Source organism: Hypanus sabinus, chromosome 4 (assembly GCF_030144855.1).
Source record: "Hypanus sabinus isolate sHypSab1 chromosome 4, sHypSab1.hap1, whole genome shotgun sequence".
NCBI lineage: Eukaryota > Metazoa > Chordata > Chondrichthyes > Myliobatiformes > Dasyatidae > Hypanus > Hypanus sabinus.
The window spans coordinates 8,783,910-8,805,772 of NC_082709.1; the positions used below are offsets into that span (position 1 = coordinate 8,783,910).

Here is a 21,863-nt window from a genome sequence, read left to right on the forward strand (position 1 = left end):
GTCAGTAAAGTAATGGAAACTGCAGAAAGTTGTGAACTCAGTCGGCTCTATCACAATCACTAGCCTTCCCAGCATCCAGGACATATTCAAGGAGCGACGGCTCTAAAAGTTGGCATCCATCATTAAAGACCCCATCACCCACAGCATGCCTTCCTCTCAGTGTTACTATCAGGGAGTACTATCTGCATTCAAATCACTGAAGCACATAGCAAACAGTGTTCTTGAAACAATCTTACTGAAGGCAAATTACTTTGAAAAACTGCTTGTTGAATTTCTGGTTTCTGAATTCCAACTGTTTTTAATCTAATTGTTACCCTTTCTATGGTGGTTAATCTTTTTCAGTTGATTCCTGTGTTGTTCATTTTATTGTCTTTCTGTGCATTCGTGTGTGTATTTACATCTATTGCTATTTCCCCATATAGTTTCATTTGTCGTGTCTTGGAGGATTTTTGTTTCTAAATCTGTATTCATGCAGCATTTAGAATCAGGTTTGATATCACCAGCATATGTCATGAAATTTGTTGCCTTTACAGCAGTGGTACGATGCAAGACATAATCATAGAGAAAAATGTGAGTTACAGTAAGTGTGTATGTACATATGATGGTAGCAGTGACAACGAGGCATAACCTGGGTGATGCGGGTCCTTAATGATGGATGCTGCCTTTTTGAGGCATCACTCTTTGAAGATGCCATGGATGCTACAGAGGCTTGTGCCCATGATGGAGATGACTGAGTTTACAATTCTCTGCATATTACATCGATTCTGTGCAGTAGCCCCCCACAATACCATGCAGTGATGCAGCCAGGTAGAATGCTCTCCACAATATATCTAGAAATTTGTGAGCGTCTTTGGTAACATTCCATATCTCCTTAAAGTCCTAACGAAATATAGCCACTGTCATGCCTTCTTTGTATGTTAGATCTAGGATAGATCCTCAGACACATGGACACTCAGGAACTTGAAATTGCCTACTCCCTCTACTTCTGATCCCTCTATCAGGACTGGTGTGTGTTCCCTCATCTTACCCTTTCTGAGGTCCACAGTCAATTTTTGATCTTAATAATAACTTAATTAGAGAGTACTTTTCATACAGCCGATATAAAACACTTGAACTACAATGGGATAAAGTGCAAACATGAAAATAAAATAAGAATAAATATAAAAATAAATATGAAAAAAAGGACAAAAAGATGTTGGTTAGTTAAAAGAAGTTTGAATAAATAGTTATTAGCCGGCTCAAATTATTTTTTATTTGGCTGCATATTTCATAATTTTAATTTTACAGATTCCAAATTTTCTTTATTACTTGACATAATTACTAGCCTATCTCTTTTTTTAAAATGGGAATTGTATTGTTTTCTGTTTGATGCTTTTGAATACATCATCTCTCAATATAATTCTAGAATATAATTTCCAGTTTTCTAGATGTTAAATCTAATTATTAATCTTTTTGACAGCACCCAATGCATGACAATTAGCATTAAAACCATATCATTATACAAGATGTAATGTATGCATGACCACTATCTGAATAAAGGAATTAATTTATGGCTTTGTAAGTTGTAGTCTTGTGTAGAGGCAGTTAACATCCAAATCAGTGCTGATATCATCAAACCACTTTTTGAAATGGTCTGAATTAATTTTTTGTAACTTTTGCATGTAAAGTTTAACCAAACCCTTCCAAGTTCATGAAAGTGACTTGTGTCCACGACTGTAGTGCAGGCTTCAAATATAATGTTTTCTTGTGCTTTTCAAGTTGTACGTTTTGTTTGTCATACAAGTTTTAAAATGCAGGAACCAAAATTTTGTTTAGAATATTTCTGTGGATTGCACTTAGACACAGTTCCTATTTGCCTCAGAATTGTGTTCTATCTGTTAACGTTCATATGATCTTTCCAGCGATGTAGGATGTGCAGTGAAAATGGAAACTCTTGTGGATCTGCAGGGTTGACTGATGGTCCAGGGGTCAAGGATGCTGATTTTTTACTGTATGTGAGTGCACTAACAACAGAACGCTGTGGACAAGAGGATATAGTCGCCTATGCGGCATATTGTCAACTGGAAGCAGAATTGGACCGGTAAATACTGTTACAGCAGATCCTTGCCACATCAACAATGAAAGTTAATTTGGGAGTGTTATATTTCAAAGTTCTAGGCACTCTTTTTAAAACGCTATGTGAAACTCTTGCTTGACACTCATATGCAGAACAAATAATAAATTGATCTATATGAACAGCGCAAGACAAGCTTTTCACTGTATCTTGGTGCATGTGACAAGAATAAACCAATTCTAATTCCAATTCCAATATTGAAACAATTATTAAGTTATTAATTTGAAACATATTCCAATATTAAAGCAACTCACACAGAATGCAGGAGGAGCACACCAGGTCAAGAACCATCTATGCAAATAAATAAAGTCAGTGTTTTGGGCCAAGACCCTTCTTCAGGACTGGAAAGGAAGGGGTAAGATGACAGAATAAAAAGGTGGGGGAAAGTAAAGGTTGATAGCTAGAAAGTGATATTTGATGCCAGGTGGTTTGGAAGGGTAAAAGGTTGAAGAGGAAGGAGAGCGGACCATAGGAGAGAGGGAAAAAGAAGGGAGCCCAGGTAGAGGTGATGGGCAGGTGAGAAGAGGTAAGAGGCCAGAGAGGGTAATTGGAGAAGTGGGGGGGGAATAAAAATTAATATTTTTTTTGTTAACTGGAAGGAGAAATCAATATTCATGCCATCAGGTTGGAGGCGACCCAGATATTGCTCCTCCACCCTGGGGAGGCCATGGACCAACATGACAGGGAAGGCTTGGAACAGGGAGTGTTCTGTGAAGCCAACAAAAAGACAGGCATAGCTCTGGCCCATGTAGGTGCCCATGGCTATCCCTCTAGTCTGGAGAAAGTGGAAGGAGCTGACGGAAAAATTGTTGAGAGTGAGGACTAGTTCCAACAGTTAGAGGATTGTGGTAGTGGATGGGAACTGGTTGATTTTATTGAGAAGGAAGCAGAGAGCTTTAAAGCCTTCTTGATGGGGGATAGAAATGTATAGGGACTGGACATCCAATATTAAACTTGGTTAACTTTTATCAAATGATTTCTGATACAGACCATAAAGAGTTGGCTGAGTTGCTTTTACAGTTTCGTCTGTGATCAGAAGATTGAAAAATAATTTCTAACACTTAAGAAAAATGGAGAAATTAACAGTAGTGTGTTAGAGAGAATCCACCTAGTTCAAGGGGTGACATGTAACTGCAGATGCTGGTGTCTGGAGCAATGCCCAAGATGCTGGAAGAAGTCAGCTTGACACGTGGCATCTGTGGAAGGAAATGGACGATCAACATTTCAGATCGAGACCCTTCATCTGGACTGAAAGATAGAGGGGAGATGTGAGTGTAAAAGAAATAAGGGGATGGTAGAAAGAGCTGGCAAGCAATGGATGGATACAGATGAGGAGGGAAGAGTAGAAATAGTGTAGAGGCCGGGAAGTGATAATGGCAACAAAGGGCTGCAGATGATGAAATCCAATTAGAAAGGAAGGTAGAAGGTAATTGGTAAGGAGTTGGGATGGGTGGATAGGAACAGTAGCAGGAAGAGACCCAATGTAAGGAGTGTGTGAGTGATACATGGATGGAAGAGGGTAAAGAAACAGGGTGATGAAGGTGCGGTACGTGAAGGAGGAACTGGATAAGTCAGGAGAGGGAGAAACAGAATAGTGGCGAAGCAGTTTACCTGAAATTGGGGAATTCTGTTTGTATAGTCAGCTGGCTCAAGAATACATGATTTTGTTGTAGATGACTATTCATAGTTTCTTTCTCTGATGTAAAATTTATTAATATCAACTAGATAGCAAAATAAAGCAAAAATTAATAAAGCGCTATTACATTTTCTTATTGTTTGCTGAAACAGCGTCTGTGACTTGGATCAAAGATTACATCATTGGTTGCATAATTGAAAATAATTTCTACTGATTGTTTCCTGAATGTGAAACAAGAGGGATCACCACTGTGTGGTCAACTGCATGTTCATGGCATACAGATGATGTTGTCAAGGCAGAGTACAGTCCTATCTATCTTAGGGGGTGCCTGAGACTTCTGCACAGTACTGTATTTGTCAGTCTGGAGCAGAGAGGGAGTTTGTAAATCTGGTGGGAGCAAAGGATGCTGGGAATGGTGAGGGCGGAATGCCACGGGAGGGGTGTGAGACAGATGACAGAGGAGTGCTGGGGTGGGGCTGACATGGGTGTAGACACACTTAGCCATGAGTCACCTGGCAAGGTCATTTGATTTTGAAGAATTGGTTTGCTGATCATTTCAGAATGTCTCTGGTGCTTCCCTCTCCCTATCCTCTCCTCTCCTCTCCCCTCCCTTTTTCCCAACTATGATGTTCCTCTTCCTGCTTCTTCCCACTCTCAGTCTACTATAGAGACTCTTACCAGAATCAGGTTTATCATGAAATTTGTTTTTTTTTTTTTGCGACAGCTGTACAGTGCAATACATAACATTATTGTGGTCTTAGGCCTAAGACCTTTGCACCTGATTGCCTATAAATACAGCTGTTACTCTTTGTTGATGCAATATGTGAAAATAAAATACTTCTGTTTTCGTTTTTTCATTTTATTCAAAACACAATTTTGAAATTCTTTTCATTATTATTTACAAAGTAAATGGCAGGATACTTGGTAGTGTGGAGGAGCAGAGGGATCTGGGGGTATATGTCCACAGATCCCTGAAAGTTGCCCCACAGGTAGATAGGGTAGTTAAGAAAGCTTATGGGGTGTTATCTTTCATAAGTCGAGGGATAGAGTTTAAGAGTCATGATGTAATGATGCAGCTCTACAAAACTCTGGTTAGGCCACACTTGGAGTATTGTGTCCAGTTCTGGTCGCCTCAGTATAGGAAGGATGTGGAAGCATTGGAAAGGGTACAGAGGAGATTTACCAGGATGCTGCCTGGTTTAAAGAGTATGGATTATGATCAGAGATTAAGAGAGCTAGGGCTTTATTCTTTGGAGAGAAGGAGGAAGAGAGGAGACATGATAGAGGTGTACAAGATATTAAGAGGAATAGACAGAGTGGAGAGCCAGCACCTCTTCCCCAGGGCACCACTGCTCAGTACAAGAGGACATAGCTTTAAGGTAAGGGGAGGGAAGTTCAAGGGGGATATTAGAGGAAGGTTTTTCACTCAGAGAGTGGTTGGTGCGTGGAATGCACTGCCTGAGTCCGTGGTGGAGGCAGATACACTAGTGAAGTTTAAGAGACTACAGGACAGGTATATGGAGGAATTTAAGGTGGGGGGTTATTTGGGAGGCAGGGTTTGAGGGTCGGCACAACATTGTAGGCTGAAGGGCCTGTAATGTGCTGTACTATTCTATGTTCTATTTCAACAGTTTGGTGAAAAGGACAAAAGATAACATTCTTTTGAGCATGTTATTTTCCCTTCTGTATCAGTATGCATCTACTTGTAAACTCTTTTATAATTTTTAATCGTTTTAGAGTACAGAATGTTAAATCAAAAGTGGTCAAGGTGTTAAATAAATGTATTTAATTTTAAAAATGTTTATTTTTAGGTTTAAAAAGTGTTCATAGAAACAATAATGAAAATCAAATGCAATCCTAACTTGTACTTCTCTCAACTTTGCAGGCCTATTGCAGGTTATGCAAACTTATGCCCAAGTATGATCCCCACTGAGCCACAGGAGTTTCAAGGCATGCTGTCCACTGTTAAACACGAAATTGTCCATGCATTGGTAATTACCTGCAGTCATTACTTTTAGGAAATTTAAGAGGTGGATTTTTTTTTTTTGTTCAGTTTGTTTGACTGCTCTTTTGTTCTCCAAGGATGCATGGGAAAATAAGTGACTGAAGAATTCTTAATTATTAATCTGGCCAGTTCATAAAGTGAATAATTGGCAATTGTTGGTGTGTGGCCTAGTGGATAAGTCATTGGTCTAGTGATCTGAAGGTCACTGGTTCAGCTGAGGCAATGTGTTTGTGTCCTTGAGCAAGGTGCTTAACAACACATTGCTCTGCGACGTCACCGGTGCCAAGCTGCTTGGGTCCTAGTCCCTTCCCTTGGACAACATCGGTGGTGTGGAGAGGGGAAGGCTTGCAGCTTGGGCAACTGCTGGTCTCCCATACAACCCTGCCCAGGCCTGCACCCTGGAAACCTTCCAAGGCGCAAATCCATGGTCTCATGAGACTAATGGATGCCTACTACTACTACTACTACTACTACTACTCCAATCACAAAGAGCTATGTGGTATTTATAATCTATGGAGTATATGGCCTTTGTGTAAAATAGTTAGATCTGAACTAATACTGCCCTCTCTCTTGTAATTTTGACTTTCAGCAGCATGTGCAATGTATATCATTTGAGTTCAGCTTATCCTAATCTCTATTGCTTACGTCACAGCTGATTTTTCCTTTGGGCTTATCCTTCCCTATTGGTGTTCCAAACTAGTTCTTTTCCTAGTTCAGATGTTTAACCAAGTATCTCTTGGGTTTCATTTAACAAAATATAGATTATGTCAATTTGACATTTGACAAAGAGATGACATTTTTTTTGTCTCATCTCTTTAGCTATGAGCCAAGGAATCTGGGTACATAAATTAGTATGGAAGAGATATGTACAGAAAACATGGCCTTAGTCTGTTCAATCAAGTGACAAATTATTAAGCAAGCAATCCTGGTTTAAGTAAATAATGCAAAATATGAAAATTGAGAACCTGTGATTATAGAAAGCACTTAATGTCATTAAAGTTTGCCATTAATAGTGGTACGTGACTCCTTTTCAAAGCTGCTTGGAGCATGATGCAACAAAATATTTCCCTTTCCACTGATAATGCTTGGTTGGCTGAGTATATCCAGTGCCTCTGGTGCTTTGCTGTTGTACCCTGTGCTATGTTATGATGCTGAAATACATCCTAGGATGCACTGAGATACATCATCAGTGATGTAACCTGGGGTCATCAGGTATTTCAACATCGGACCCCCTTGTCCAGGCAACCCAGCCAGGCTAAATATTGTATAACGTATAAGAAATGACATATTTTCCTTGTGAATTTTTTTTCAGAACATGTTTTCTTAAATAGAAAATAAATAACATAATGACAGTGATTTTATTAGTTAACACTGAAAATTTCTTGGGCAGCATAGTAGGGTGGTGGCTAGCACAGCACTTTACAGTACAGATGGCCCAGGTTCAATTCCTGCTACTACCTATAAGAAGTTTGTACGTTCTCCCCATGACCGTGTAGGTTTCCTCTGGGTGCTCCGGTTTCCTCCCACAGTCTAAAGACATATCAAAAGGTATGTTAATTGATCATCATAAATTGTCCTGTAACCGGCTGCTGATGTACTGGCATCAGCATTGGACTACGAGGCAAGTGGTCCCAAGTTTCAATCCAGCCAGTCCTTGCACGCTTTCCATCCATGCTGGGTTGAGCATTGAGCTAGCATCTTGTCCTTGTTTAAAAAAAGACAGTCTAAAATGTTAGTGAAATGGCAGAAAATGCCACTCAATGCACCACTAGGTGCAAAAAGGAACAGTCCTGTGACTAGGCTAGGGTTAAATTGCGGGATTGCTGGGCGGTGTGGCTTGAAGGCCTGCAAGGGCCTATTTTGCATTGCAATTCAAGAAAATTTTTAGAGATTAACGTGTTATTTCTCAGCATTAGGATGGCACTATTACAGTGACTGGGCATAAATTATTCCACCAACCAATGATACACAATTTTGGGTTCTGTGCCTTTTCTTCATTTCACTTATCAAATGAGACAATTTGTTTTTTGATTTCTCATGGTTCTGAAGTACAGAAAAAAATTACACAGATGTTTCTGCGTCTGGAGGACCAGAGTTATAAGGAAAGATCGATTACATTAAGCCTTTATTCCTAGAAATGTCGAAGGTTGAGAGGAAATTTGATAGCGTTATACAAAATTGTGAGGGATACTGATAGGGTAAATGCAAGCAGGCCTTTTACCACTGAGCTTGGGTGAGACTACAACCAGAGGTCTTGGGTTAAGGGTGAAAGGTGAAAAGTTTAAGGGGAACATGAGGGAAACTTCTGCACTCAGAGGGTGGTGAGAGTGTGGAATGAGCTGCCGGCATAAGTGGTGCATGCAAACTTGATTTTGATGTTTATGAGAGTTTTGTATAGGTACGTGGATGATGGGGGTAGGGAGAGCAATGGTCCTGGTGCAGATCAATGGGAGTGGGCAATTTAAATGGTTCGGCACAGCTAGGTGGGCTGAAGGGATTGTTTCTGCACTGTATTTTTTAAATGGGGAGAGGCAGACTTTTTTGTAATAAGAAATAACTGATGGAGTCTGTTTTATGAAAGTAGCCTCATGCCTCTTTGCCCTTTTCAGAAAAGTAATTGGATTGCGATTGCACACCTCATATCAGGAGAGGTGAAGTGTGCCCCTTGAGCCACTCTTTATTGTCCCAGTGTACGTGCAGTGGCAAATAACGTTTGTTCTTTTTTCTGTTTCAAATTAGGGTTTTTCTGCAGGACTTTTTGCATTCTACCGTGATGATGAGGGGAAACCTCTAACTGTGCGAAAGGCAAATGGGCTTCCACCTTTCAATGAGTCGTAAGTTTAGTTAATATTTATACATTTTCATTAGTTTATACAAAATACTTCATCAGAAAAGATGAAAGAAAACATGCTTTATTGCTTGTTTTTATTTATTTATTACATTTTTAAGAGAGTTACATAGAATGAATAGAGTGTTAGAATAGTGAAAAAAGTGACAAAAAATTAGTACTAGCCCTCCCCCTCCCCTTATATATAAAAAAAACAAAAGAAAGGAAGAAAAGAGGGGAAAAAAAGAAAATTGCCTGGATATCGGAGGATCCCCACATGCTCCATGGAGTTCAAAATAATTTTAATTTTTATTTTCTCGAATTACTTTATAATTTTATCTTCAAAGGACCTATATATTTAATCCTATCTTTTGTAGATAGGGGTGCCAAATTTTCAAAAATATATCATATTCATTTCTTAAATTATAAGTAATTTTTTCAAGTGGAATGCAGCTGTATATTTCATTATTCCAACGATCCATAGTTAAATACAAGTCTGATTTCCAAGTAACTGCAATAGCTTTTTTGGATACTGCCAATGCAATTTTCATAAATTTTTTCTTTTTATTGCTTGTTCTTGAAAAAAGCTTTAAAGATGTCTTCATGGAGTGTGGATGGTTCTGCCAAAATTAACCAAACTTATTTGTCCCTTAACTGAGAAAGCAGTTTGAGAGTAAATCATGGGTGGGTCTGGCATTAGACATTGGTCAGAACAGGTAAAGATGCAATATTTCCTTCCCCAAAGAGAGTTTAAATAACAAACTGGTAATTATTGTTTGGTGGTGGGATGGAGATGCGTCTCTACCAAAGGAGGTGTAAGGTACTTCTTCCTTCTGCTAGCCTACAGATCACCTTGGGCAAGGTGTAGCCCATGCTTAACCCCCTTCCACCCCCCCCCCCCCCCCCCCCAGGAATCAGGCTCACATGAAGCCATGGGAGCAGGTGGTGGATGGTCGTGTAAGCAGCTGGTGTGTATCACAAGTCCTGGTTATGTAACCCCTGATGCCAGGCAGATTGTCTCTGAAGAGTATTGATAATGGTCACCCATCTTGTAAAGACACTGCCTAGAAGAAGGCAATCAATGGCAAACCACTTCCGCAGAAAAATTTGCCAGGAACAATCGTGTTCGTGAGACCATGATCACCTCTGTCACATGATAGGGCACATGATGATTGTGAATTATTGTAACTACCTTTAATTCCAAATTTATTGTGTTACATGAATTTAAGTTAATGAGTTGGCATGGTGCAGTATTTGATGAATGTTCCACCACAGTTGTGGCTAGTTCAGTCACTTAACTGTTACACTGCATCTCATAAATACTATTACTTGTTGGCTATTTTGTTTTTATTTTCTGGATCCATATTATGATTAAAATATTGTCACTTGTGTTTAAATAGACTTGGATTATATCAATGGAGTGAAAAAGTTGCACGCAGGGCAAAGAGGTTATGGAATGTTCGAGGAAACAAACAGCTTAATCATGAAGTTCTTCTTCTTGTAACTCCTCGAGTTGTTGTGAGTGTCAACATAAGTGCCTTGTATTCCTTTATAATTTTATTGATGAAAACTGTAAGATCAAATATAGGTCAGTATCTAAGTATTTGAAAAGGTGACAAACCAAAATTAAACCAGTAAAATGAATGGAAGAAATGACTGGCAAGGTGACGCTGTTTACAATGATGGGTGGTTGTCAGTCATGTCCGATGATGACAGGAAACCTGCGTGAGAGAGTTTTTAAGGTGGAAAAGCCATTGCACTGGGGCACTTCCACTCTCTCAATCTCAGAAGTCTGGGTCCAGTTGTACGAACAAGTGTCACAAGCTAAGTTGTAGTGGATCATGAGACCTTCTGTGCCTTGATATGCCCTTCACGGAGCATTGCAATCCCCCCCCTTCCTGGCTGTTGGATTTCACTGTAAGACTCATCCGCCCAGTTCACCAGTGCTGACTTTGCATGGTAGAATAAGTGAAATCAAAATATGGCAATATGCTAAACTGTTTATTATCCATTGTAATGGGTGGCGGGATGGAGATGCGTCTCTACCAAAGGAGGTTAAGGTGCTCCTTCCCTCCACTAACCTGCAGATCACCCTTGGGTAAGGTGTAGCACCTGCTTAGACCCCCACCACCCCAATCAGGGTCATATGTAGCCATGGGATTAGGTGGTCGATGGTCGTACGAGCAGCTCCTGTATATCACAAATCTTAGTGATGTGACCACTAATGCCAAACAGACAATCTCTGAAGAGTATTGATAATGGCTGGGGTCACCTGTCTTGTAAGGACACTGTCCAGAAGAAGGCAATGGCAAACCACTTCTGTAGAAAAATTTGTCTTGGAGATGGAAAGACCATGATCACCCATCATATTATGACATAACGATAATGGTGATGATAATTTATTGTAAGAATAGCAACCTACAGAAGGTTTAGATTTTCTGGCCAGAGTGTTATATTTTTGAATATTCATTTTGTATCTCATAATTTTTTTCTTTAATTCAGAATTTTCTCATTATTGAGGAGCTCAGCAGGTCAGGCAGCATCAACGGATGGGAATAAACAGGTAACTTTTCGGGTAACCTTCTTCAGGACATACTTCACCAGGACATCTCTGCCTGGAACATTGACTGTGTGTTCCAATCCGTAGATATTGCTTAACCTCCTGAGTTCCTCCAGCACAGTGTGTATTGCTGTAGATTTCCAGCTTCTGCTGTACCTCTTGTGTCTGTGTTCTTCATGAATGATTCCTGACTTTGTACCGAGCAGTGTTTTCAATTACAACTGCAGATTTCTCAAAAAGCAAACAACTTAAACTATTCAATATATTTACTCCACTGGCTTTATCTTGTGATCATGTGTTACATGGCTGGCTTGCAAAGAAAAATTAAATACAATTTTGTTAGTTTTTAATTGCCAAATAACTTCCTAAGAGAGTTAAAGAGAATGAGTGACTGCAGAAATATATTACATAACTTTAGTTACCAAGTTGTTCTTTGTTAGAAAATAGTGAGTATTTTACAAAGGTTGTTGCATTTGCTTTCCTATTTCTATGGGCCAGATTATATTTGAATGGACTTCATTGATATCACGAGATTGATAAAGTTGCATACCGTTTTTATTCATGTTTACCCCTTGCCCAAACATACTTGATCTGGGATCAGAAATGTATCGCACTCCTGGCTCCAGTGGCGTGTCCTGAGTGACATTAGGGCCTCCTGTAGTTCACTTAAGCTTCAAACCAAAAACATTTTATCAAAAAAATTAAGGGAACTGAATACTGAAATAGAGGATATGGTTCAGAGTTTGGATAAGGGCTATATTGTGCATACATGTTCTTACGCATATGATAATAAAATCAACTTTAGATCTTGGGAGGGTAAACAAGGTGAGGGAATATGGTTTAAATTATAGAATATTGAAACATATAGAGGAATGGGGATCTAAGAGAATGACATGGAGAACTCTCGGTAAAAGCACTCCTTACGTACATGCACATGTGCACACACAGCCTTGTCCTTCTGTTGTCATAGCACTGAGTGTACACACTTCAATGTCTTCGGTATGTTCTCATAATGGGTCCTAAAGGGTTGGCTTTGTGGTGCCTTTCCTGCCATCCATGGTGGAATATTTAATTTCTTTAGTAATGGGGATGTGTATGTGTTTGTATACTGTATTAAAGTAGATACTTAAGTTTAATTTGTGATATGCTTGTAACTACATTGTGGGGTGCATCATATTCAATTCATGTTTAGTCTTGTTAATTTTGTGGATAATTAAAGATGGTATGTCGTGGTGCCTAATAAACAGGGATGTTAGTGGGGGAGAGGGATTGAGACTGCCAGAAGTTCACACTGGATGAAAATAGTATGCCGTTATTATTGTTTTCTGGTAGTTAACTTTTTGTAAGTATTAGTTTTCTTTTCACTATTTTTGCTCATTTTTGCAAGTTTGATTTTTAATGCACTTAATAAACACATTAAGATGTTAAACATCTCTAGCCATTTTTTTTCTTCGGTTATATCCCAAGTATCTAATAGAGAACATCTCTGTGGGTCCCTGAAAAGGTGTAGGTTAGGTGTCTAACATGGTTAAGAAGATACTTTTATGTTTTTGACAGACATTGAGTACAAACAAATAGGGAAAGCTATACGATACAAAATCTTACACAACTAGAATATCATATAAAATTGTTGACTCATTGTTACAGAAATAATGTTGTATCTGTAGAGCAGTGGTTCCTAAGCTGAGATCCGTGGACCCCTTGCTTTAATAATATTGGTCCATGGCATTAAAATGGTTGGGAACCACTGCTCTAGAGAGTCTCAGTGTACTGGAAATCTACAATGAAACCCTGCACTGTTTAAATACCCAAGGACTTTGAAGGAAATATATTCATAGTGATAGAGGATTAGTTAATGGATAGAAAATAGGAATAAACTAGTTATATTTAGATTGACAAGGTGTGGCAATGGAGAGACTCAGGGATCATACTTTGACCTCAGCTATTTACAAATTATTATTAATTATAAAAATGAAGGATTGAGTTGATGAAGTGTCAACAAGCTAATTTTATATTTTTGTGTGAGGACATCTCAGTCTCTCTAAGATCCAGCATTTAATTGCATCATACTATTTAAACAATATTATAATGAAGATCCAATTTTTACTTTACTGATTACAACTGATTGCTTATTGAGCAGAAGGAAGCCCAGCAACACTTTAATTGTTCAGTACTTGAAGGAATGGAACTTGAGAATCAGGGTGGTGTTGGTACAGAACTGAATCATTGGGAAAAGAGATTATTAGAGGTAAGATTGAATGAAACTTGTTTTCATCTCACGTGGTCGTAGAAGTTGGATTGTGTTGTTCTACAGTTATTCATTTTAGGTGCTTGAATTCCTGTGAATTTATGTTGGAAACATAGAAACAAAGAAAACCTACAGCAAAATGCAGGCCCTTTGGCTCATAATGTCATGCTGAACGTGTATGTCTTTAGAAATCAGAGATTTACCATGTAGTTTGCACAGTCAATGATTTTTATTTTGAGGTCCTTCAACATACCAAGAGTCTTGTATGTACACAGTCCAGTGCATATCTCTACATCATTTCATGCTCTGAATTTTGGAAATAATACCAGGTATAATTTGTCATTTGTTGAGAATAAAGGTATCAGGATAAAGAAATGTAAAGGATTTTTAACAATGACATTAAAATAATGATTATTTGGTCATGCTTTTGTTTTATTTTCTAGTTCAATGGCATGAGCTTATTATGTTCGATATGAGTAACTGAAAAAAGTGCACAGTTCTGTGAAGTGTGAATCTGAGACATGCTTTTAAACTTTCTTTTCCTCTGCTTAAACCCAGAATGTAAAACAATCTTGGATATCAGTGAAATTTGTAGTTAATAGAATCACTTCTGTTACATCTGTGCGAGAAGGTGATTGTAAGCAATGAAAGGGGCTGTAATATGAATATGTCCCACCTTTTAACAGAAGTTGGTCCTGGATCAGAGGGGTTACTTTATTTTTGTGACATCGTTGGCAGAGAGGGGAAATACAGAGATGCTGTAAATCAGAAGTAAATATGTTGTAAAAAAAAATGCTGGGGATGCTTTGCATGTTAAGCAGCATCTGTGGAGAGAAAAATAGAATTCACTGGCTTTTCATCAGAAGTGTATTGCTGTGGATTTTAATTCCAGTCTGTAGGTTTTAACAAGAGATTAGCTTTATAAAATAATGCAAGAATGCCCTATATATAATAACATGAGGTAGGTAATTGCTAAATAATCGCTGCTTCTCATAAAAAAAATGAGGAAGTGCTTATTTATAGATTCCCAACAGGGGTGGTTATGTGTGTCATCGGGAGGAAGTAAACAGCACCCTAACTTGAGGCACGAGACCTGACCAACCATTAGTAGAGCAAGTACTTCCAAAATTTACACTTAGAGACTTGTACACTGAAAGCTCAATAGCACAGAAATATTGGAAAAGAAACCATCTTCTGGAGACCTAACTATGATATACGGATGCAAACCTTTGTTCAAAGTATCCCACTCACAATCTTAAATTAAGAGTGATTTATTGAATTAGGGAAGCTCCTCTCATGGTTTTTCTGGTATCACTGTGGACACTGAACAAAAATTGAAATAATTAAAAAATCATTTAAGCTTTTTAGTTATGATGGATCCCATTTCACTCCCTAGAATGAAGCAATGACGGGGTCTCATACACAGAACAGGGTATTCTCCAGATTAACCTTGGCAGCATTAGAGGATACTGGGTAAGTTAAATAATGTGTAAATAAATATTTATATTGTACACTAACTTAGTTGTTTTATAGATAATCTATTCAGTGTTGAAAATTTAGTGATTGCAAATAAAATTGTGTAAACTTCAGAGAATTTAATTGTCTTTTGAAGCTTTTATTGCCTGTCTGCAAATAACAAAGACGTGGTTTCCAAGTATTGGGTAATACATCAGGTCTTCGGTTAGAGAGATAACAAAAACAGCTGCAAAATATGTCTGTGATATGCCTTGAGTATATGTGCTGAAAATTTATTGTCGTTTTTTGAAAACATATGATTCAGTACTGACCATATCGGTTCTAACTGAAAATTAAGAAATAAAGTGCAATTTAACTCATTCTGAAATGTATAAATCTGCAATTTCATAACCTTTATGAATTATTGAGAGTTTTGAATGACTTTTTTTGTCACTTCTGAATTCAAGACAGTGATTGTCTTGTAATCTCTTGTCTGGAATTTGAGTGGCACAGAGATGTTCTCAGTGAATGATAAATGGAAGGCAACTGCCTTGATTCTGCTTGGGTGAGTCTGCAGAGTTCATTCCTCCAAATAAATGAATTTGGAACTGTCATTTTCTCATCACCATCTAGAATTTAAGTTCTCAAAATATTCAAAACCAGACAGCTTTAATACATTAACTTCCTCAATATTGACTTGAACTGTCTTAATGCCAAGGGATTTTGTGAAGCAGGATTTAAACATGTCCAAAGACGTTTTGTGAAGCAGTATGTAGGTGGCCCTACTATAGAGGGGCTACATCTTTGGAAATGAGTTCAAAGAACATTTATTATCAAAATATGTATGCTGTATAGAACCTTACAGGCAGGCACAAAACAAAGAAACACCAAAGAACCTCCGACATCTAATGTGCGAACAATAGAAGTAAGCAAATAACATTCAGAAATAAAGTTCACAAAAGTGAGTTCACAGACATGATCCAGTAGCTCGTCAGTTGCAGTTCACAGCCTGTGTTCAGCGCGGAGATGAGTAAGCCTTGTGGAGTAGTGAGATGAACTGGCCTGTCTTTTGCCTCCAGCCCCAACACCCTGACCTTTCCTGGTGCTTAAAATTGTCCAAACCTCAGGTCATTCTCACTCTCGAGCCGAGGCCCTGCTGCCTTGACTAGGCCTGTAGGCGACCTTTCCAGTTTAGCCTGGTGCTTAAGTTAATCAAATCTCAGGTCTTTCCTTGCTCTCGGGCCAGTGCTCCATCTCAAATTTGCCTCGACTTGGTTCTACCAAATCGAATTGCTCCCAGGTCCATTCTAGCAATGGCCAAACCAAAGGAGATGTCTTCCTTTTTTAAACAAAAGGGCTTCCCTTCTTCCACCATCAACTCTGCTCTCAAACGCATCTCTCCCATTTCCCGCACATCTGCCCTCACCCCATCCGCCCGCCACCCCACTGGGGATAGGGTTCCCCTTATCCTCACCTACCACCCCACCAGCCTCCAGGTCCAACGTATAATTCTCCGTAACTTCCGCCACCTCTAATGGGATCCCACTACCAAGCATATCTTTCCCTCCCCCCCCCCCACTCCCTATGTGTCTCCCTTGTCCACTCATCCCCCCCATCCCTTCCCACCAATCTCCCTCCTGGCACTTATCCTTGTAAGCGGAACAAGTGCTACACCTGCCCTTACACTTCCTCCCTCACCACCATTCAGGGCCCCAGACAGTCCTTCCAGGTGAGGCGACACTTCACCTGTGAGTCGGCTGGTGTGGTATACTGCGTCCGGTGCTCCCGGTGTGGCCTTTTATATATTGGTGAGACCCGACGCAGACTGGGAGACCATTTCACTGAACACCTACACTTGGTCTGCCAGAGAAAGCAGGATCTCCCAGTGGCCACACATTTTAATTCCACGTCCCATTCCCATTCTAATATGTCTATCCATGGTCTCCTTTATTGTCAAAATGAATCCAAACTCAGGTTGGAGGAACAACACCTTATATACCGGCTGGGTAGCCTCCAACCTGATGGCATGAACATTGACTTCTCTAACTTCTGTTAATGTCCCTCCTCCCCTTCTTACCCCATCCCTGACCTATTTAGTTGCTTGCCTGTTCTCCATCTCCCTCTGGTGCTCCCCCCACTTCTTTCTCCCGAGGCCTCCTGTCCCATGATCCTTTCCCTTCTCCAGCTCTGTATCCCTTTTGCCAATCACCTTTCCAGCTCTTAGCTTCATCCCACCCACTCCGGTCTACTCCTATCATTTTGCATTTCCCCCTCCCCCTCCCACTTTCAAATCTCTTACTATCTTTCCTTTCAGTTAGTCCCGACGAAGGGTCTTGGCCCGAAACGTTGACATTGCTTCTCCTTATTGATGCTGCCTGGCCTGCTGTGTTCCACCAGCATTTTGTGTATGTTGTTTGAATTTCCAGCATCTGCAGATTTCCTCGTGTTTAGTAATATAGTTAATAAGGATGAGCAAGTAATTGATGTGTCAGTGGGAGTACACTTGGGGACCAGTGGCCATAATTCTATTAAAGATGTGAAGATGTTTCACAAGTTGAAGTCCTCAATTGGGGGACATTACAAAGGCTACACACACAGTATCCTGGAGGAACTCAGCAGGCGAGGCAGCAGCTATGGGAAAGAATAAAGAAGGTGGTGGGAGGGGAGAAAGAGGTACAAGGTGATAGGTGAAACGGGGAGGGGTGAAGTAAAGAGCTGGGAAGTCGATTGGTGAAAGGGATAAAGGGTTGGAGGAGGTGGAAATCTGATAGGAGAGGGTAGAAGACCATGGAAGAAAGGGGAGGAGGAGGAGCAGAGGGGGTGTGACGGGCAAGTGAAGAGAAAGGTGAAAGATGAAAACGAGAATAAGGAATGCTGAAGGGGGGAAGAATGGGCAAGTTCAAGAAATTGGTGTTCATGCCATCAGGTTGGAGGCTACCCAGACGGAATAGAAGGTGTTGCTGCTCCAATCTGAGTGTGCCTTGTCATTGCAGTACAAAGGCTGATGGGAGAGGCTGTTAGCATGCAATCTTAACAGGGAGGATGTACAAAGGATACTGGAGTTGAACTCTGCCAATGCCCGGAGCTGTAATAGCATTGCGCTGACTGCTACGCTTTCATGGTGCCCATGTGTCTCTGTCAGCTTGGCAGGTATTAATTAATATGTAACATGCTCCCAACCATTGAACACATCTACATGAAACGCTTGCAGGAGAGTAGCATCCATCATCAGGAGCCCCCACCAACCAGGACATGCTGTCTGCTCACTGCTGCCATCAGGAAGGAGGTACAAGAGCATTGGAACTCGCACCACCAGGTTCAGGAACAGTTATTACCCCTCAATCATCAGGCTTTAGAACCAGATAACTTCACTTGCCCCATCATTCAGAAGGTCCCACATCCAATGGACTCATTTTAAAGGATTCTTCATCTCGTGTTCTGGATATTTGTTGCTTATTTGTTTACTATTATAATTTCTTTCTTTTTGAATTTGCACAGTTTGTTGTCATCTGCACATTGGTTGAATGCTCTGTTGGTGTGGTCTTTCACTGATTCAGTTATGGTTATTATTCCATAGATTTATTGAGGATTCTCACAACAAAATGAATCTCAGCTATATATGGTCACATATATGTACTTTGATAGTAAATTTACTTTGAACTTTGGTCTTGCATCATTACAATCTTCAAATTAACTTCGTCTATGCTCCAAATACTCCAAAAAAAAAACATTGAATGAAGAGGACTGTAATCTGTTCATGCTAAGATCTTGACTATTTTAAATTGACTTAATTCTTAAATGATATAAAACGTGATTTGTTTCTTCAAATATTCAACAGATCAGAGATAATGTAATAGTTTTTTTTCTTTCATTTACCAGTTGGTACAAAGCCAATTACAGCATGGCAGAGAAATTGGAATGGGGTGAAGGCCTGGGCTGTGATTTTGCAATGAATAGCTGCAAGTTCTGGATTGACCAACAACGGAAGAGGTGAGTACTTTGTTGCACACAGAAGTACCTCTAATACACAGCAGTCAGAGGAGTGTGTATTGAGGGATCAGTGCTTGGAATGATGATCAGCGTTGTTTGGATATTGCCATGCTTAACTTTAGTATTGTTAATATTGTTTTTATATTTTGTTACAATTGGAGTGAACTAACACCACTTTGTAGTATTTATTTATATGGTAGTGCATTACAATACAGGCGACCCAGGTTCAATTCCTGCCCGTTGTCCTTAAGAAGTTTGTACATTCTCCCCATAACTGTGTGGGTTTCTCTGGGTGCTCCAGTTTCTCCCAGTCCACATACGTATCAGTTGGTAGGTTGATTGGTTGTTGTAAATTTCCCTTAATTAAGCTGGGATTAAAAGGGGAGAATTGCTGGGCGGTGTCACTCAGAGGGCCAGAAGGGCCTATTAGACCATAAGACGTTCTGTGCTGTATCCCAATAAACTGTATATTCCACCTCTTGCATTGTTTAAGCAGAACTATTCAAGATTTAAAACTTAAACACAGGAGTTTCTGCATTTGCTGGAAATTCAAAGTAATGCATACAATGCTGGAGGAACTCGGCAGGTCAGGCAGCGAAATGAACAGTGGACGCTTCAGGTGGAGACAGGAAGGGGAATGAAGCCAATATGAGAAAGTGAGGGGAGAGGAAGGAGTACAAGCTGGCAGGTGATAAGTGAAGTTAGGGGAGGTGGAAGATGGTTGGGTTGGGAATGATGTGAGAAGCTGGGAGTTTTGAGACTTCGGGTAAATTAGTATAAGATGCTAACAAGCTGCAGCATTCTAACAAACTGAAACAAAGTGGATTTCTACTCTGTCACACAATACATTTCTGAAAACTTCTGAGATCCTTGTAATGTTTATTATATTTAAGTTTGTCTTTTTCTGTTTAGTAAAACCATTTTGTGCATATGTCAGTACCTGCAATGTAAATTTGCTGGATATTCTACTATTCAGCTTTGCTCCTTATTAAAGATTTTGGTTCAGACTACAAATAGAAAAGGAGCAAGTGTGCGTAATTCAAGAGTTAAAATTATTTGTAGTGGGATGTTTTTCCTGTACTTGAAATGATTTGAAAGCTACCAGACGAGTGTGTGAGTTGTTTATTACTGACCGTTTTACCATGATGATTATTTCAATATTCAGGAATAAGAATGTGACTCCATATTGTGACACACTGAGGACCTCGCCGTTACGGTTGATGTGCCGGCAGGACCAAAGGGCTGTGGCAGTTTGTAACTTAGAGAAGTACCCAGTTCCTGTGCCAGCAGAATACCAGGTATTATGGATCATTTCTTGCCTTGCATCCTTTTACCATCCCTTAAAGCTTTCAGAAAGCACCACTATAATGATAACTCGTCCTGCTTCCATAGCTGAAGTTAGCTTGTACTGTATCTTTGTATGTATTGGGTGTAAATTACAAAAATCACTTTTTAATTTTATTTTGCCAAATAGAAATATTTGTGGGGTATACTTAAGTAATGGTAGATTTAAAAAATGTCTTCCAATAATTTTCTGTTGGCATCTAGAAATATTTTCAGACCTTTCATGTGAATCATAGTAGACTCTTGAGCTACTTCTGTTCATCACAGCTACAAGTAGCTTGTATGATCATTTTCTTTCCTGATCTCTTCTCAATGTGCCTATTCATGACAATAAATATAAATATAAAGACCTGCAGAACTGTAAGTTTGTGTTTGTACGAAGGGGCGGGCATCGGCCACTGCTGCAATGGCCCTACGAGGGGCCGTTTGCAGTGCTCCGGAACAACAGGTCCACGTTCGTGCTGGACGTTGGGGGGGGAAGAGGAGGTTTTCACGGTGGACCGACTCAAACCGGCCCATGTGGACCTGGCGCAACCGGTCGAGTTTCCGGCACCGCGGCGCAGAGGCCGACCTCCCAAGCAGGTTCCGGCCCAGACTGTGGACATTGGGGGGTGTATCGCCGGTTCTGGGGGGGGGGGGTTATGTGGCGACCCATTTCCCGGCACATCCGAACCGGCTCACAATTAGATAGCCTACGGGGGGTTGCGAGCACAGAGCTTTGGAGCCTCTGCGCCACGGGGGGCAGGTTGAGGGAGGCTTAAAAGCAAGGCTGGGTTTTTCGAATAAAGTTTTTTCTTCGACTGCAGTTACCGACTCCGTGTCATAATTTTAGCGCTGCGTGTAGCACACCGCTACACTGTCATGATTTGTACTAAAGGTATATATTTGCTTTCTTGTAGTATTTTGACCATCTTGATGGTATTCCGGAGAAAGAGTTGCAGTACTATGGTGGATCAGTGGAGATAGCTGATTACTGTCCTTTCGCCCAAGAATTCAGCTGGTACATCAGTGGGGAATTCCAACGTGGTTCTGATTGCAGGATTTCTCAAAATCAGCCAGGTTAGTTATTAGAATTCGTCCAGTAATCATTGATCCATTGAGAGATTATTGTAAATATTTTTTGTCAGGCTGCAATATTTTGGATCTGTGCAGTGATGTGGAAGCAGTTTTTAAAATATAGATTCATAGAGCGCTACATCATAGGAACAGACCCTTGGGCCCATCTAGTCTGTGCCAGCCTGGTCTTCTGCCTAGTCCCATGTACCTGCACCCAGACCATAGCCCTCCATACCCCTCTCATCCATGAACTTATACACACTTCTTTTCCGCCAGCAGTTTGTTCCACGTTTACAGCATCTCTGAGTGAAGTTCCCCTTCGGATCCCTCCTTAAATGTTTCACTTTTCACCCTAAACCTACATCCTCTGGTCACCTAGTCTAAGGGGAGAAAGCCTGAATGCATTCACTCTATACTGTTATAATTCCATATCCTCTATAAGGTGCAGAGCCAACAACCTGTCTCTTAATGTGAACAAAACAAAAGAGATGGTTGTTGACTTCAGGAGGGCACGGAGCAACCACTCCCCTCTGAACATCGACGGCTCCTCGGTAGAGATCGTAAAGAGCACCAAATTTCTTGGTGTTCACCTGACGGAGAATCTCACCTGGTTCCTCAACACCAGCTCC

General features: G+C 40.2%; 1 protein-coding gene across 2 annotated transcripts in view; it reads left to right on the top strand.

Moving 5' to 3' along the window:
- Positions 1-21,863, top strand: part of lmln (leishmanolysin-like (metallopeptidase M8 family)) — a 53,453-nt gene that overhangs the window by 14,973 nt on the left and 16,617 nt on the right. Inside the window, exons 6-14 of one of the 2 annotated variants that reach the window (XM_059966354.1) lie at positions 1,902-2,080; positions 5,635-5,740; positions 8,494-8,588; positions 9,982-10,099; positions 13,282-13,389; positions 14,786-14,862; positions 18,724-18,834; positions 20,000-20,132; positions 21,078-21,237. In XM_059966354.1, coding sequence (XP_059822337.1) covers positions 1,902-2,080; positions 5,635-5,740; positions 8,494-8,588; positions 9,982-10,099; positions 13,282-13,389; positions 14,786-14,862; positions 18,724-18,834; positions 20,000-20,132; positions 21,078-21,237 — 1,087 coding nt within the window. The remainder of the gene's footprint in view (positions 1-1,901; positions 2,081-5,634; positions 5,741-8,493; positions 8,589-9,981; positions 10,100-13,281; positions 13,390-14,785; positions 14,863-18,723; positions 18,835-19,999; positions 20,133-21,077; positions 21,238-21,863) is intronic. The other variant, XM_059966355.1, reaches the window with a different exon arrangement.